The sequence below is a fragment of the Oryctolagus cuniculus genome, chromosome 13 (assembly GCF_964237555.1).
Source record: "Oryctolagus cuniculus chromosome 13, mOryCun1.1, whole genome shotgun sequence".
In the NCBI taxonomy this organism is placed as follows: domain Eukaryota; kingdom Metazoa; phylum Chordata; class Mammalia; order Lagomorpha; family Leporidae; genus Oryctolagus; species Oryctolagus cuniculus.
In genome coordinates, this window is record NC_091444.1 from 54,661,899 (window position 1) to 54,676,285 (window position 14,387).

Below are 14,387 nucleotides of genomic sequence, written 5' to 3' on the forward strand. Positions count from 1 at the left end.
TTAGCTCTGTGTATCAAATAAGTAAATAAATAAATATTTTAAAAATTATTTAAAAAGTAAATTCAGGGGCCGGCACTGAGGCATAGCAGGTTAAATCATCACTTATAGGGCCAGCATCCCATATGGGTGCCAGTTCAAGACTCAGCTGCTCTACTTCTGATCCAGCTCCTGGCTAATGTGCCTGGAAAAGCAGCAGAGGATGGCCAAAGGCTTGGGCCCCTGCACTCATGTGGAAAACTTAGAGGAAGCTCCTGGCTCCTTGGTTTCAGTCTGGCTGAGCCATGGCCGTTGTGGCCATGTTGGGGAGTGAACCAGTGGATGGAAGACTTCTCTGTCTCTGTCTCTGCCTCTTCCTTTCTGTAACTCCACCTTTCAAATAAATAAATAAATCTTTTTTTTTTTTTTTTTTTTTTTGACAGGCAGAGTTAGACAGTGAGAGAGACAGAGAGAAAGGTCTTCCTTTTCTTGGTTCACCCCCCCCAAATGGCTGCTATGGCTGGCACGTTGCGCTGATCCGAAGCCAGGAGCCAGATGCTTCTTCCTGGTCTCCCATGCGGGTACAGGACCCAAGCACTTGGGCCATTCTCCATTGCCTTCCTGGGCCACAGCAGAGAGCTGGACTGGAAGAGGAGCAACCGGGACAGAATCCAGCGCCCCAACCAGGACTCGAACCTGGGGTGCTGGCACCACAGGCGGAGGATTAGCCTAGTGAGCCACAGTGCCAACCAATAAATAAATCTTTAAAAAGCAAAAAGTAGGGCCTGTGCTGTGACATAGTGGGCTTAGTATCCACCTGTAGTGCTGGCATCCCATATGGGCACCAGTTTGTGTCCTGGCTGCTCCTCTTCCAATCCAGCTATCTCCCTTGGCCTGGGAAAGCAATGGAAGATGGCCCAAGTCTGTGAGCCCCTGTAGCTGCATGCGTGGGAGAGCCAGAAGAAGCTCCTGGCTCTTGGTTTCGGATCCGCCCAGCTCTGGACATTGTGGCCATCTAGAGAGTGAACCAGCAGATAGAAGACCTCTCTGTCTCTCCCTCTCTCTGTCTGTAACTCTACCTCTCAAATAAATAAAATCTTTAAAAACAAAAAAGTAAATTCCACAGTCTGAATATTTGTTTTTTAAAGATTTAATTATTTACCTGAAAGAGTTACACAAAGAGAGAAGGAGGGGCAGAGAGAGAGAGGTCTTCCATCCGCTGGTTTACTCCGCAGTTGGCTGCAATGGCCAGAGCTGCTCCGATCCAAAGCCAGGGGCTTCTGGGTCTCCCACATAGGTGCAGAGGCGCAAGGACTGGGGCCATCCTCTACTGCCCTCCTAGGCCATAGCAGAGTTGGTTCGGAAGTGGAGCAGCCGGGATTGGATCAGGCACCCATATGGGATGCCGGCACTGCAGGTGGTGGCTTCACTCGCCAGGCCATAGCACCGGCCCCAGTCCTAAAAAAAAATTTTTTTTTGACAGGCAGAGTGGACAGTGAGAGAGAGAGAGAAGAGAGAGAAAGGTCTTCCTTGTCCATTGGTTCACCCCCCAAATGGCCGCTGATCCACACCACACTGATCCAAAGCCAGGAGCCAAATGCTTCTTCTGGTCTCCTGTGTGGGTGCAGGGCCCAAGCACTTGGGCCATCCTCCACTGCCTTCCAGGGCCACAGCAGAGAGCTGGAAGAGGGGCAACCCGGACAGACTCCGGCGCCCCGACCGGGACTAGAACCCGGTGTACCGGCGCCTCAGGCGGAGGAATAGATTATTGAGCTGCGGCGCCGGCCAGTCCTAAAATTTTTGAAATGGCTGTTTGTAGTTGAAGATATTTCTGTGATAGCCTCATACAGGTTTTTTTTGTTGTTGTTTTTTTTTTGTTTGTTTGTTTTTGGTTTTTTTTGACAGGCAGAGCGGACAGTGAGAGAGAGAGAGACAGAGAGAAAGGTCTTCCTTTGCCGTTGGTTCACCCTCCAATGGCTGCCGCGGCCGGCGCGCTGCGGCCGGCACACCACGCTCGGCGCACCACGCTGATCCAATGGCAGGAGCCAGGTGCTTATCCTGGTCTCCCATGGGGTTCAGGGCCCAAGCACTGGGGCCATCCTCCACTGCACTCCCGGGCCACAACCTCATACAGTTTTAAAAAAAGTATCAGGCCAGCACCGTGGCTCACTAGGCTAATCCTCCACCTTGCGGTGCTGGCACACCGGGTTCTAGTCCTGGTCGGGGTGCCAGATTCTGTCCCGGTTGCCCCTCTTCCAGGCCAGCTCTCTGCTGTGGCCAGGGAGTGCAGTGGAGAATGGCCCAAGAGCTTGGGCCCTGCACCCCATGGGAGACCAGGAGAAGCACCTGGCTCCTGCCATCGGATCAGCGCGGTGCGCCGGCCGCAGCGCACTGGCGGTGGCCATTGGAGGGTGAATCAACGGCAAAAGGAAGACCTTTCTCTTTGTCTCTCTCACTGTCCACTCTGCCTGTCAAAAAAAAAAAAAAAAAGGTATCATATCTTTTTTTAAAAAAGATTTATTTATTTGAAAGAGTTACACAGAGAGAGGAGAGGCAAAGAGAGAGAGGTCTTCCATCTAATGGTTCTCTCCCCAAATGGCTGCAAAGGCCAGAGCTGTGCCGATCCGAAGCCAGGAGCCAGGAGCTTCTTCCGGGTCTCCCACGTGGGTGCAGTGGACCATCTTCCACTGCTTTCCCAGGTCATAGCAGAGAGCTGGATCAGAAGTGGAGCAGCTGGGACTCGAACCGGCACCCATATGGGATGCCGGCACTTCAGGCCAGGGCGTTAACCCACTGTGTCACAGTGCCAGCCCCCAGAAAGTATCATATCTTAACTAGTGCTGTGGTGTAGCAGGTAAAGCTGCCGCCTGTAGTGCCTGTATCTCAAATGGGCCCTGATTCATATCCTGGCTGCTCCACTTTTAATCCAGCTCTCTGCTATGGCCTGGGAAAGCAGTAGAAGATGGCCCAAGTCCTTGGGCCCCTGCACCCACGTGGGAGACCCGGAAGAAGCTTCTGGCTCCTGGCTTTGAATCGGCGAGCTCCAGCCCTTGTGGCTAATTGGGGAGTGAACCAACGGATGAAAGATCTTTCTCTGTGTGTGTGTGTGTGTGTGACTCAGACATTCAAATAAATATAGAAATCTTTAAAAAAATTGTTTAGATGTAAGTAAAGATGGTGTGTTGAGGGGCTGGCGCTATGGTATAGTAGGCTAAGCCTCCTCCTGCAACCCCAGTTGTGTCCCAGCTGCTCCTCTTTCAATCCAGCTCTCTGCTTATGGCCTATGAAAGCAGTGGAAGATGGCATAAGTGCTTGATTCCCTGCACCCACTTGGGAGACCCTGAAGAAGCTCCTGGCTTCTAGCTACAGATTGGCCTAGCTCTGGCCATTGCGGCCATTTGGGGAGTGAACCAGTGGATGGAAGACCTTTCTCTCTGTCTCTCCTGCTCTCTGTCTGTAACTCTGCCTCTCAAATAAATACATAAAATCTTAGGAAAAAAAAAAGATGGAAAACAAAAAAGATGTTGAAGAGGGCAGAATAATGGCTCCTGAAAAATATCCCTGTAACCTGTGGTTATGTTGGGTTACATGCCCAAGGGGAATTAGGGTTACAAGGGGAATTCAGGTGGCTCATCAGCTGATACTAGGATTGGGAGAGTAGCTTGGTTTATCCAGGTGGGCCCAACGTAATCACAGGACTCTTAAGAAGTGGAAGAGGGAGGGGGGAGAGTCCGTCGCAGAGTGCCGTGAGGAGGGAAGGGAGGTTGAGCGTGTGTGCGGCCACCAGAAGCTGGAAATGTTTCCTGATATGATAAACAAGCCATCAAATGTGTAAGGTTTGTCTTACGTTTCTTGCCTCCCTCCCACCCCCCTTTTTTAAGTGGCAAATAGCGTTTGGAGGCTACAGTCTGGGCTGTGAAGGTGCTCGTTGCTACTGAGTTGGTCATTGTTTCTAATTCTTTGCAGTGGACAGGTTGTATCTGTAAGATAAATTCTTGGACAGTAGATTAAAGGAGAGGATGTGGTGTTTTTGTGTATTTATTGTAAAAGGTCTCAAACATATAGAAAAGGAGAAAGTAGTCTAATAATATAATACCCATATGTACTTGTCAATTTAACAATTCTTTTTTTCCCCACCCCTACCCCCTAACAATTCTTAACATTTCGCCATGTGTATTTCATGTCTTATTTTTGCTTAAGCATTTAAAATTACACTTACAGTGGCATTTCATCCCAAAATACTTCACTGTGCATCTCTGAAAATATACATTTTCTTATAAAACAGTATGTATGTTTTAAATTTGTTTTGATTTATATGGTCAAGTTTGTGAACAGTTATAAGTTGTTGTTGTTGTTGTTGTTTAGACTTGTTTATTTGAAAGGCAGAGTGACAGAAGGACAGACAGAGAAAGATCTTCCATTGGTTCAGTCCCCAAATGTCTGCAACAGCCAGGACGGACCAGGCCAGAGATCCAGTATGGGATGTCGGCATCATAGGCAACGAGTTAACCCGCTGCACCACAATGCCGGTGCTGGGGCTGCTTCCTGAGAGGGAGTCTGTGCTCCTGCAGATTAGTGCTGTTGCTGAAGCCCACAGTTGTGCCAAAGCGAAGGTCTACATTGAAGGTGGACTTGATGAATTAATGCACAAAAAAACAGAATGGTGCAGGAAATATGAGCATTGTTAGGTGTTAAGAGATTTTTATTGCTTTTGCTGTTGTGAATTTTTGTAGATACTCCTTTCTCAAGTCACTTTATTTCCATTTGTAGGAAAATCACAATACATTACTTTTTGCTAGTGCATGCTGCTTTCTTGTCACCTGTCAGAAACTCGAAATAAGAAGTATATGGAGCCAGCACAGTGGCACAGTGGGTTAATGCCCTGGCCTGAGCACCGGCATCGCATATGGGTGCTGGTTCGAGACCCGACTGCTCCACTTTTGATCCAGCTCTCTATGGCCTGGAAAAGCAGTATAAGAAGGCCCAAGTCCTTGGGCCCCTGTACCCACGTGGGAGACCCGGAAGAAGCTCCTGGCTCCTAGCTCCTGGCTTTGGATTGGCGCAGCTCTGGCTGTTGTGGCCCACTGGGGAGTGAACCATTGGATGGAAGTGTCTCTCTCTCTCAACTATTTCAAATAAATAAATAAATAAATCTTTAATAAAAAAAAGAAATAATAAGTTTATACTTAAAGTTACATGGCTGGTGCTGCGGCTCACTAGGCTAATCCTCCGCCTGCGGTGCCAGCACACTGGGTTCTAGTCCGGCGCCCCGACTGGGACTAGAACCCGGTGTGCAGGCGCCGCAAGGCGGAGGATTAGCCTAGTGAGCCGTGGCGCCGGCCGTGATGTGATTCTAACACTGCATTTTATTTGAGTTTCTGTAAGGAAGCTTAGAATTGCATTTTATACCTCACTGATTTTTTCAATTGTTCTTTTTTTTTTTTTTTAAGATTATTTATTTGAGAGGTAGAGTTATAGATAGTAAGAGGGAGAGACTGAGAGAAAGGTCTTCCTTCCACTGGTTCACTCCCCAAACGGCCGCAATGGCTGGATCACTCCTCAAATGGCTGAAACGGCTGGAGCTACACCCATCAGAAGCCAGAAGCCACAGCGCCGCGCCGGCCGCTTGGTTCTCTTCTAATGCTTCTTATGTCCCTGCTACTCTATACTCTCTCTCCTGCCCCCTCCCTCACCCTCACTTTCTTTTGTTAATGGCTTTTGATCTTCTAGTACCACTTTTTTCTGAAATATTAACATTTTAAAAAATGTTTGAGAGGCAGAGAGAGAGCCCCATTCACTGATTCACTGTCCAACTGCCTGGAGCTGGGGATTCAATCCAAGTCCTCCTCATGGGTGGCAGAAACCTAACTATTTGAGCCATCATTTACTGCCTCCCAGGATGCACCTTACTGTTACTTGTTTTGCTGTTTTTTTAAGATTTTTAAAAATTATTTGAAAGTCTGAGATCAAGATCTACTGATTCACTCCCAAAACAACTGCAAGAGCTAGGGGTGGTCCAGGCCAAAACCAGGAGCCAGGAACTTCATCCAGGTCTCCCATGTATGTGGCAAGAGCCCAACTTCTTGGATCATCATCCTCTGCCTTCCCAGGCACAGTAACAGGAACCTGGATCTGAAGCAGAGTATCTGGTTCTCAGACTGGCACTCCTGTGTGGGATGTGGTCATCACAAGTGACAGCTTAGCTGGCTGTACCACCGCGCCTGCTCCCAGAATGCATATTAGCAGGAGGTTGGAATTGGGAGAAGAGCTGGGATTTGAACCCAGGAATTCAAATATGGAATGTGGGCTTTCCAGGTGATGTCTTATTTTTTTTTGGCAGGCAGAGTTAGAGACAGAGAGAAAGGTCTTCCTTCTGTTGGTTCACCCCCCAAATGGCCACTATGGCCGGCGTGCTGCGTTTATCTGAAGCCAGGAGCCAGGTGCTTTCTCCTGGTCTCCCTTGTGGGTCAGGGCCTAGGCACTTGGGCCATCCTCCACTACCTTCCCGAGCCACAGCAGAGAGCTGGACTGGAAGAGGAGCAACCGGGACAGAATCCAGCGCCCCAACCAGGACTAGAACCGGGGGTGCTGGCACCACAGGCGGAGGATTAGCCTAGTGAGCCACTGTGCCGGCCCATCCAAGTGATGTCTTAACCAGTGTGTTGGGGCCGGCGCTGTGGCGTAGCGGGTAAAGCCACCGCCTGCAGTGCCAGCATCCCATGTGGGCAATGTTCGGGTCACAGCTGCTCCACTTCCAATCCAGCTCTCTGCTGTGGCCTGAGATAGCAGAAGATGGCCCATGTCCTTGGGCCCCTGCACCTACGTGGGAGACCCAGAAGAAGCTCCTGGCTTCAGATTGGTGCAGCTCTGGCCGTTGTGGCCAATTGGGGAGTGAACCAGTGAATGGAAGACCTCTCTATCTCTGCCTCTCTTTTTCTTTCTGTGTAATTTTTCAAATAAATAAAAAATCTTTAACCAGTATGCCAAACTCCTGCCCCAAGTATTCCTTTTTTAATTTTGTTATTTATATTTATAATTATTTTTAAAAGGTTTATTTGTTTTATTTGAAAGGCAGAGAGAAATATTCCTTCTCTTCCATCTGCTGATTCACTCCCCAAGTGGCTCTAACGGCTGGAGCTGAGCTGATCCGAGACCAGGAGCCGGGAGCCAGGAGCTTCTTCTGAGTCTCCCACATGGGTGCAGATGCCCAACCATTTGGGTCATTTTCCACTGCTTTCCCAGATGCTTTAGCAGGGAGCTGGATCAGAAGTGGGGCAGCTGGGACTTGAACCGGCATCTATATGGGATGCCGGTGTTGCAGGTGGTTGCTTAACCCACTATGCCACAGCGCCTGCCCCTCTAATATCTTAGACATTCTCAAGTTATAATTTTAAAAGCAAGAAACTATCCAGCAGGCATTAGAACATTCTTAGCTTGACTGTGTAGGGTGGTGCTAATTTCAAAAAGCTGCAGTGTTTTAGACTAACTTTGAAATTATGTGATTCTAGCTATAGAGGTATTGAAACTTCAACTTCTAGCTATCTGCTCCAAAGAGATGATCTCCGAGAGTAATAGAAGTCAATAGAGAATGAATCAGATTAGCAATATTGAGATAGGTAAGGAGACAGGGATCCAGAAAGAGTTGAAGGAAATATGTCACCACACCCTCTTTCTTGCAGGATTGCCTCCAAAGCTCCTCCGATAGCTGAGCAACCTAAAACCCTCTATTGCTGCAGAACTACCTCCCCTGGAAGTGGTCCTGCCATGATAATTCATTGTGATAACATTAATGTAAAATTGCCTTAACTGACACACTCCAGTTATGCACCTGACACCATGTTACTTCAGAGACTTCCTAAAAGGCCAGGAAATGGGCAAACATCAAATTCCTAGAACTCTCCACCCATTCCTGGAAAACCCTGCACCCAGTGCTGCCTCCCATGAATATTCTGTTCCTCTGCTCTCAAGATCACTTGAGAATCTTGTTAGGTACAGTTCACTCTTGAGCATGCCCAGATTCCTCAAGTGGGTACTTTTGCTTGGCAAATAAATCTTAACCCTCCACTGTACCTTATTTATGTCTTGTCCTTGAATTCCTTCTTGTGTTGGAGACAAGAACCTGTACCCAGCCATCTGACAACAGTATCACTTAATGCAGATAGGCTCTCCAAATTCCTCAGTCTTGCATGACTTAATTGTAGTTATTTGCCCCCCACCACCAAAATGTTATCTCAGAATTAATTAGGCCAGAAAGCCAAGGAGCAAAAGAATCGCCAAGGCAAATATTGGTAGTATCCATGGGAAAAGACAAAGGTACTGAATCCTTGGCCCTTGAATGAGTATATGCTTCTGTGAAGGCCAGACCAGTCCTAGTGTGAATGTAGATTCAGTAGTTAAAGCCAGAAGACTCAGACCTACCTCATTTTTAAGGTCATTGACCTTGTGAGATGGATGAATCTAGATACATTTGCCAATTCCATTAAATATTTCAGTTTTGAACTCTGGTTTGGATTTCACCTTCAGTAAGCAATCTTCTGATTATAAAGTAGCTTCTTGTGGTAGTCTGTTAATAGGGGTAGAATGCATTGAACACAGGGAATCTTTATCTTTTTAGAATACAGACTTTAATTTTTAGGGCAGTTTTAGATTCACAGCAAAATAGAGTGAAAAGAATAGTGTCTCATGTATGCCCTGACTCCAGGTGCATAGTCTTCTCTGGTTATCTGCATCCTGAACCACAGTGGTACATGCCTTTGTTTTTAAAGATTAGGTTATTTATTTGAAAGAGTTACAGAGAGGGAGAGAAAAAGAGAGGAATATCTTCCATCCACTGGTTCACCCCCCCAAATGGCTGTAATGACTATGGCTGGGCGGAGCTGAAGTCAGGAGCTTCATCCCGGTCTCCCATGTGGGTGCAAGGGCCCAACCACTTGGACAATCCTTCACTGCTTTCCCAGGCACATTAACAGAGAGTTGGATCAGAAGTGGAGCAGCCGGGACATGAACCGGCACCCATGTTGAATACCAGCATTGCAGGTGGCAGCTTAACCCATTATGCCACCAAGCTGGCTCCCACAATGGTATGTTATTACTACACTGCCTACACTACCTGTTATCACCCAAAGTGCTTTCTTTAGGGTTCATGCTTGATGTTGTACATTCTATAGGTCTGGACAATTGTCTAATGACATGTTTCTACCTTTATCTACCCCTACAGAGTTCTGCTGCCTTAAAAATCCTCTGTGCTCCACCTGTTCATCTTTCCTTCTAACTCCTGGCAACCCTTATCTGTCTAAAATTTTTGCCTTTTCCAGGATATTCTACAGATGGAATCATATAGTATGTAACTTTTTCAGACTGAATTCTTTTGCTTAATGACATGCATTTAACTTTCCCCATATTTTTTAAGTGGCGCTGGCATTCATATAGGTGCTGGTTTGAATCCCAGCTGTTCCACTTCCAATCCAGCTCTCTTCTAATGGCCTGGGAAAGCACTGGAAGATGGCCAAATTAGTTGGGCCCCTGAAACCCATGTGGGAGACCTGGAAGAAGGTCCTGGCTCTTGGCTTCAGATCAGCCCATTGCAGCTATTTGGAGAGTAAGCCAGTGGATGGAAGACCTATCTCTCTGTCTCTTCCTCTCTCTCTCTCTGTAACTCTCTCAAATAAATAAATTAAATTAAAAAAAAAAAAAAAAACAGTTACAGGGAGGGAGGGAGGGAGGGAGGAATTGTGGCAGAAAGAGAAAGAGATCTTCCATCTGCTGGTTCACTCTCCAAAAGACCACAAGAGACAGGGCTGGGTCGGTCAGGCTGAAGCCGGGAGCTTCATCTGAGTCTCCTATGTGGGTCGCAGGGGCTCAAGCACTTGGACCATCCTCCGCTTCCTTCCCGAGCCATAGCAGAGAGCTGGATTGGAAGTGGAGCAACCAGGACTAGAACCCAGCGCCCATATGGGATGCTGGCGCCGCAGGTGGATGATTAACCAACTGAGCCATGTTGCCGGCCTCGCACATCTATTTTTCATACTGAGTAATAACCTGTTGTTTGGATGTGCTACAGTTTATTCATTCAGCTACTGAAGGACATCTTCGTTACATTCTTGTTTTGGCAGTTATGAATAAAGCTGCAATAAACATCTGTGTGCAGGGGTTTTCCAGCTCATTTGGGTAAATACTAAGGAGCATGATTGCTGGATTGTTGGATTAATTATTTTTAATTCTTCTGATTTTAGTGAAGTTGGGTCTGATTATGATTGACTTTTCATGTGGCTTGAATCCAGGGAGATTAAACAAATCCTGTTGACTAGAATATTTGGGCTTGTTTGACAGCTTCATTACTGTAAACTAATAAGCTTGTGTTCCGGTGGCTGCTTCAGTCACTTGTGCACTTGGATTTGCTGGACTGAGGCTTCTGGGATGTGACCCGAGGGTATATCAAGCAGAAGCCTGGACTGATCCCTGTTGGGACCTGAGTGGCGAGGTAGCCAAGTATCACTTCTGTCCGCTCCCTCTGTCTGATACTGTACTTCCTACTCCAGCATCCATCAGTGGACTGGCTTAATAAAAACTTGGCAAACAACAGTTATTTTTCTTCAGAGTTATAGCCAATCACAATCAAATGCTTGCTCCCTCCATGGGTGTTAGCTTGAGAAGGGAGTTGTTCTTTGTCATATGAAAGAACAGCATTGTGTTTTGTGTTCTACTTGATAATGTCCCTCAGCTGAACTGATTCAGATCGTTTTTATTTTTTATTTATTTTTTTAAAGCTTTATTTATTTACTTGAAAGTCAGAGTTGCACACACAGAGAGAGTCTTCCATCAGCTTGTTCAATCCCCAGTTGGTTGCATTGACTGGAGCTGCACCGATCAGGAGCCAGGAGCTCCTTCCAAGTCTCCCACATGGGTGCAGGTGCCCAAGGGCTTGGGCCATTTTCTACTGCTTTCCCAGGCCACAGCAGAGAACTGGATAGGAAGTGGAGAAGCTGGGTCTTGAACCAGATCCCATATGGAATGCTGGCACTTCAGGCCAGGGAGTTAACCCGCTATGCCACAATGCTGGCCCCTTTTTTATTTTTATTAAATATTTATTAATTTGAAAGAGTTACACAGAGAGAGGAGAGGCAGAGGCGGGAGAGGGGGAGGTATTCCATCTGCTGGTTCACTCCCCAGTTGGTCGCAATGACCGGAGCTTCACTGATCCGAAGCCAGGAGCTAGGAGCTTCTTCCAGGTCTCTCATGTGGGTGCAAGGGCCCAAGGACTTGGGACATCTTCTACTGCTTTCCCAGGTCACAGCAGAGAGCTGGATGGGAAGTGCAGCGGCCGAGACTAGAACCGGCGCCCATATGGGATGCTGGCGCTTCAGGCCAGGACGTTAACCCGTTGCACCGCAGCGCCTGCCCCCCGGATAGTTTTTATTATGAATTACGTTAATTGTGCTTATTTCTTATATAAAGGCTTTGGTTTGCCAAAAAGTGTACTGGGACATGAGAAATAGGTGTGTGTGTTAGTTCAGGGCTGGTCCTTGTTAGTGGTGTTATTTTTGGCAAGTCACATTTTTCCTGAACTTGCATTTCTTATCTCTAAACTGAGATCATCTCTGTTCGTGCTTATTGAATAGGGCTTCTGTGAGAAGCAGGATAAGTTCAAGCTTTGTAGAGTGTAATATGAGTTGGACAATAGGGCCTTACCTCTTATATATAATCGGGACTCAACTCTATTCACCTTTAATCTTTTCCTCCTGCCATAAGCCCTTGCCCTGACCTCTGAGTGACACTTAGCTCCAGCTATATTGGATTTTTTGAAATTCTCTAAACAGATAGTGAAGTCTCAGACTATTCCTTGTCTCAAGTATTTTCTCTTCTGGGTTTACCTCAAATGTTGCTGTTTCTGTTCTGTCTTTCCCATATGCCTCCCCAACAAATACTGTCATTGTTTCTGTAACATCTGTACTTACTTTTATCACAAGGTTTCTCTTATCTAATAACCATTGGTTTACACATCTATCCTGTTAGAAAACTGAGGTGGTTTAGAGTAAGAGACTCTGTAAGTCTCTAACACATCTTTTAGCTGTATCCACAAATTTTGACATGTAGTATTTCATTAGTCAGTTAAAATATTTGCTGATTTATATTGTGATTTATTTTTTGATGTGAGGTGATTTTTAGAAAAATGCTTACTTTCTGGGGCCGTTGCTGTGGTGCAGTAGGTTAACGCCCTGGCCTGAAGCACCGACATCCTATATAGGATGTTCGAGACCTGGCTGCTCCACTTCCAGTCCAGCTCTCTGGTGTGGCCTGGGAAAGCAGTGGAGGATGGCCCAAGGCCTTGAGACCCTGTACCCAAGTTGGGGCCCTGGAGGAAGCTCCTGGCTCCTGGCTTCGGGTCGCCGCAGCTCTGGCCGTTGCGGCCAGTTGGGGAGTGAACCATCAGATGGAAGACCTCTCTGTCTCTGTCTCTATCTCTCTCTCTCTGCTTCTCCTTCTCTCTGTGTAATTCTTTCAAATAAAGAAGTAAAATCTTTAAAAAAAAAAAGCTTACTAAGAACATATGAGAATTTTCTAGTCACTTTTTGTTACTTCCCACTGAATTCCTCTGTGGTCAGAGAACAGACTCTGTGATTTGTCTCCTTGTTTCTAAAATTTATTTTTTTTGCTGTGGTAAAATTCATGTAATATAAAATTGGCCAATCTAACTACTTTTGAATGTATACTTCTGTGGCATTACACACATTCATGTGCAACCATCATCATCGTCCATCTCCAGAATATTTTTATCTTCCTAAACTGAAACTCCATTCCTAAGAAACAATAGTTTCCCATTCTCCTCTCCCATTAGTCCCTGGTGTCTACCATTCAACTTTCTGTCTTTATGAAATTGACTACTTTAGATGCCTCATATAAATCATACAGTAATTTGTCCTTCTGTGAATGACTTACTTCACTTAGCATAATGTCCTCAAGACTCATGTGTGTTGTGTGTGTCATAATTTCTTTTCTTGGTATTTTATCCTTTTTTGATGCAGTAAATACATACAAAGAAATCAACCAAGGAGAAAAAATATTGCTCAAAGAAATAAAAGAAGATGTAAGAAATGGAAAGACATCACATGTTCATGGATTGAAAGATTAATATTGTTAAAATGTCAGTGCTACGCCGGCGCCGTGGCTCAATAGGCTAATCCTCCACCTTGCGGCGCCGGCACACCGGGTTCTAGTCCCGGTCGGGGCGCCAGATTCTGTCCCGGTTGCCCCTCTTCCAGGCCAGCTCTCTGCTGTGGCCAGGGAGTGCAGTGGAGGATGGCCCAGGTGCTTGGGCTCTGCACCCCATGGGAGACCAGGAAAAGCACTTGGATCCTGGCTCCTGCCATCGGATCAGCATGGTGCGCCGGCTGCAGCGGCGGCCATTGGAGGGTGAACCAACGGCAAAGGAAGACCTTTCTCTCTCTGTCTCTCTCTCTCACTGTCCACTCTGCCTGTCAAAAAATAAAAATAAAATAAAAAAAATAAAATAAAATGTCAGTGCTACCCAAAACAATGGCCATCCACAGATTCAGTGCAATCCCTCTCAAAGTTTCAACAGTTTTTTTTGCTTACACACTTAATTATAATACTATGGCTATGTTTCACTTAATTATTGATAATGTGGGCTTATATCTGTCATCTTACTTGATTTTTGTCTTGGAGATTGTGTTCTTTCCCTACCATGATTGAAGTTCTTAATTTAGCATTAACTTGTCCATTCCCTAAGACATTTCTTTCTTTCTTTTTTTTTTTTAAATGTCTTTAATTCCGTTTTCCATTAACTTTTTTTCTTTTTCTTAAGATTTATTTATTTGAAAGGCAGAGTTACAGAGGGGCAGAGAGGGAGGGCTTCCATCTGCTAGTCCACTGCCAGATGGCCACAATGGCCGGAATTGTGCCGATCCAAAGCGTGGAGCCAGGAACATCCTCCGTCTCCCACGTGGGTTCAGGGGCTCAAGGACCTGGGCCATCCTCTGCTACTTTCCCAGGCCATAGCAGAGAGCTAGATTGGAAGTAGAGCCCCCAGGACTTTATTAGCAGAGAGCTGGATTGGAAGTGGAGCAGCCGGGACTCAAACCAGTACCCACATGGGATGCCGGCACTGTAGGTGACGGCTTCACCTGCCATGCCACAGCACTGATCCCCCCACCCCCAACATTTCTTTCTTCTTCAGTGGTGTCTATGTGATACAGTTTCCATGATAAATAATATTTGTTTGTAGGAAAATGAAACTTTACCTCTCTCATTACTCAACTGTTTTTTCTTATTCTGCTAGGACTCTGGTTAGGAGTAGAATGGGACAACCCCGAAAGAGGAAAACATGATGGGAGCCATGAAGGGACTGTATATTTTAAATGCAGGTAATTTTTCTTGAGTTGGCATGAAAATTT

At 46.2% G+C, this 14,387-nt stretch overlaps 1 protein-coding gene across 4 annotated transcripts in view; it reads left to right on the top strand.

Moving 5' to 3' along the window:
• Window positions 1-14,387, top strand: part of TBCE (tubulin folding cofactor E) — an 88,387-nt gene that overhangs the window by 15,057 nt on the left and 58,943 nt on the right. For all 4 annotated transcript variants that reach the window (XM_002717344.5, XM_051820727.2, XM_051820728.2 and 1 more), the window contains exon 3: window positions 14,273-14,357. In XM_002717344.5, the coding sequence (XP_002717390.1) occupies window positions 14,273-14,357 (85 nt within the window). The remainder of the gene's footprint in view (window positions 1-14,272; window positions 14,358-14,387) is intronic.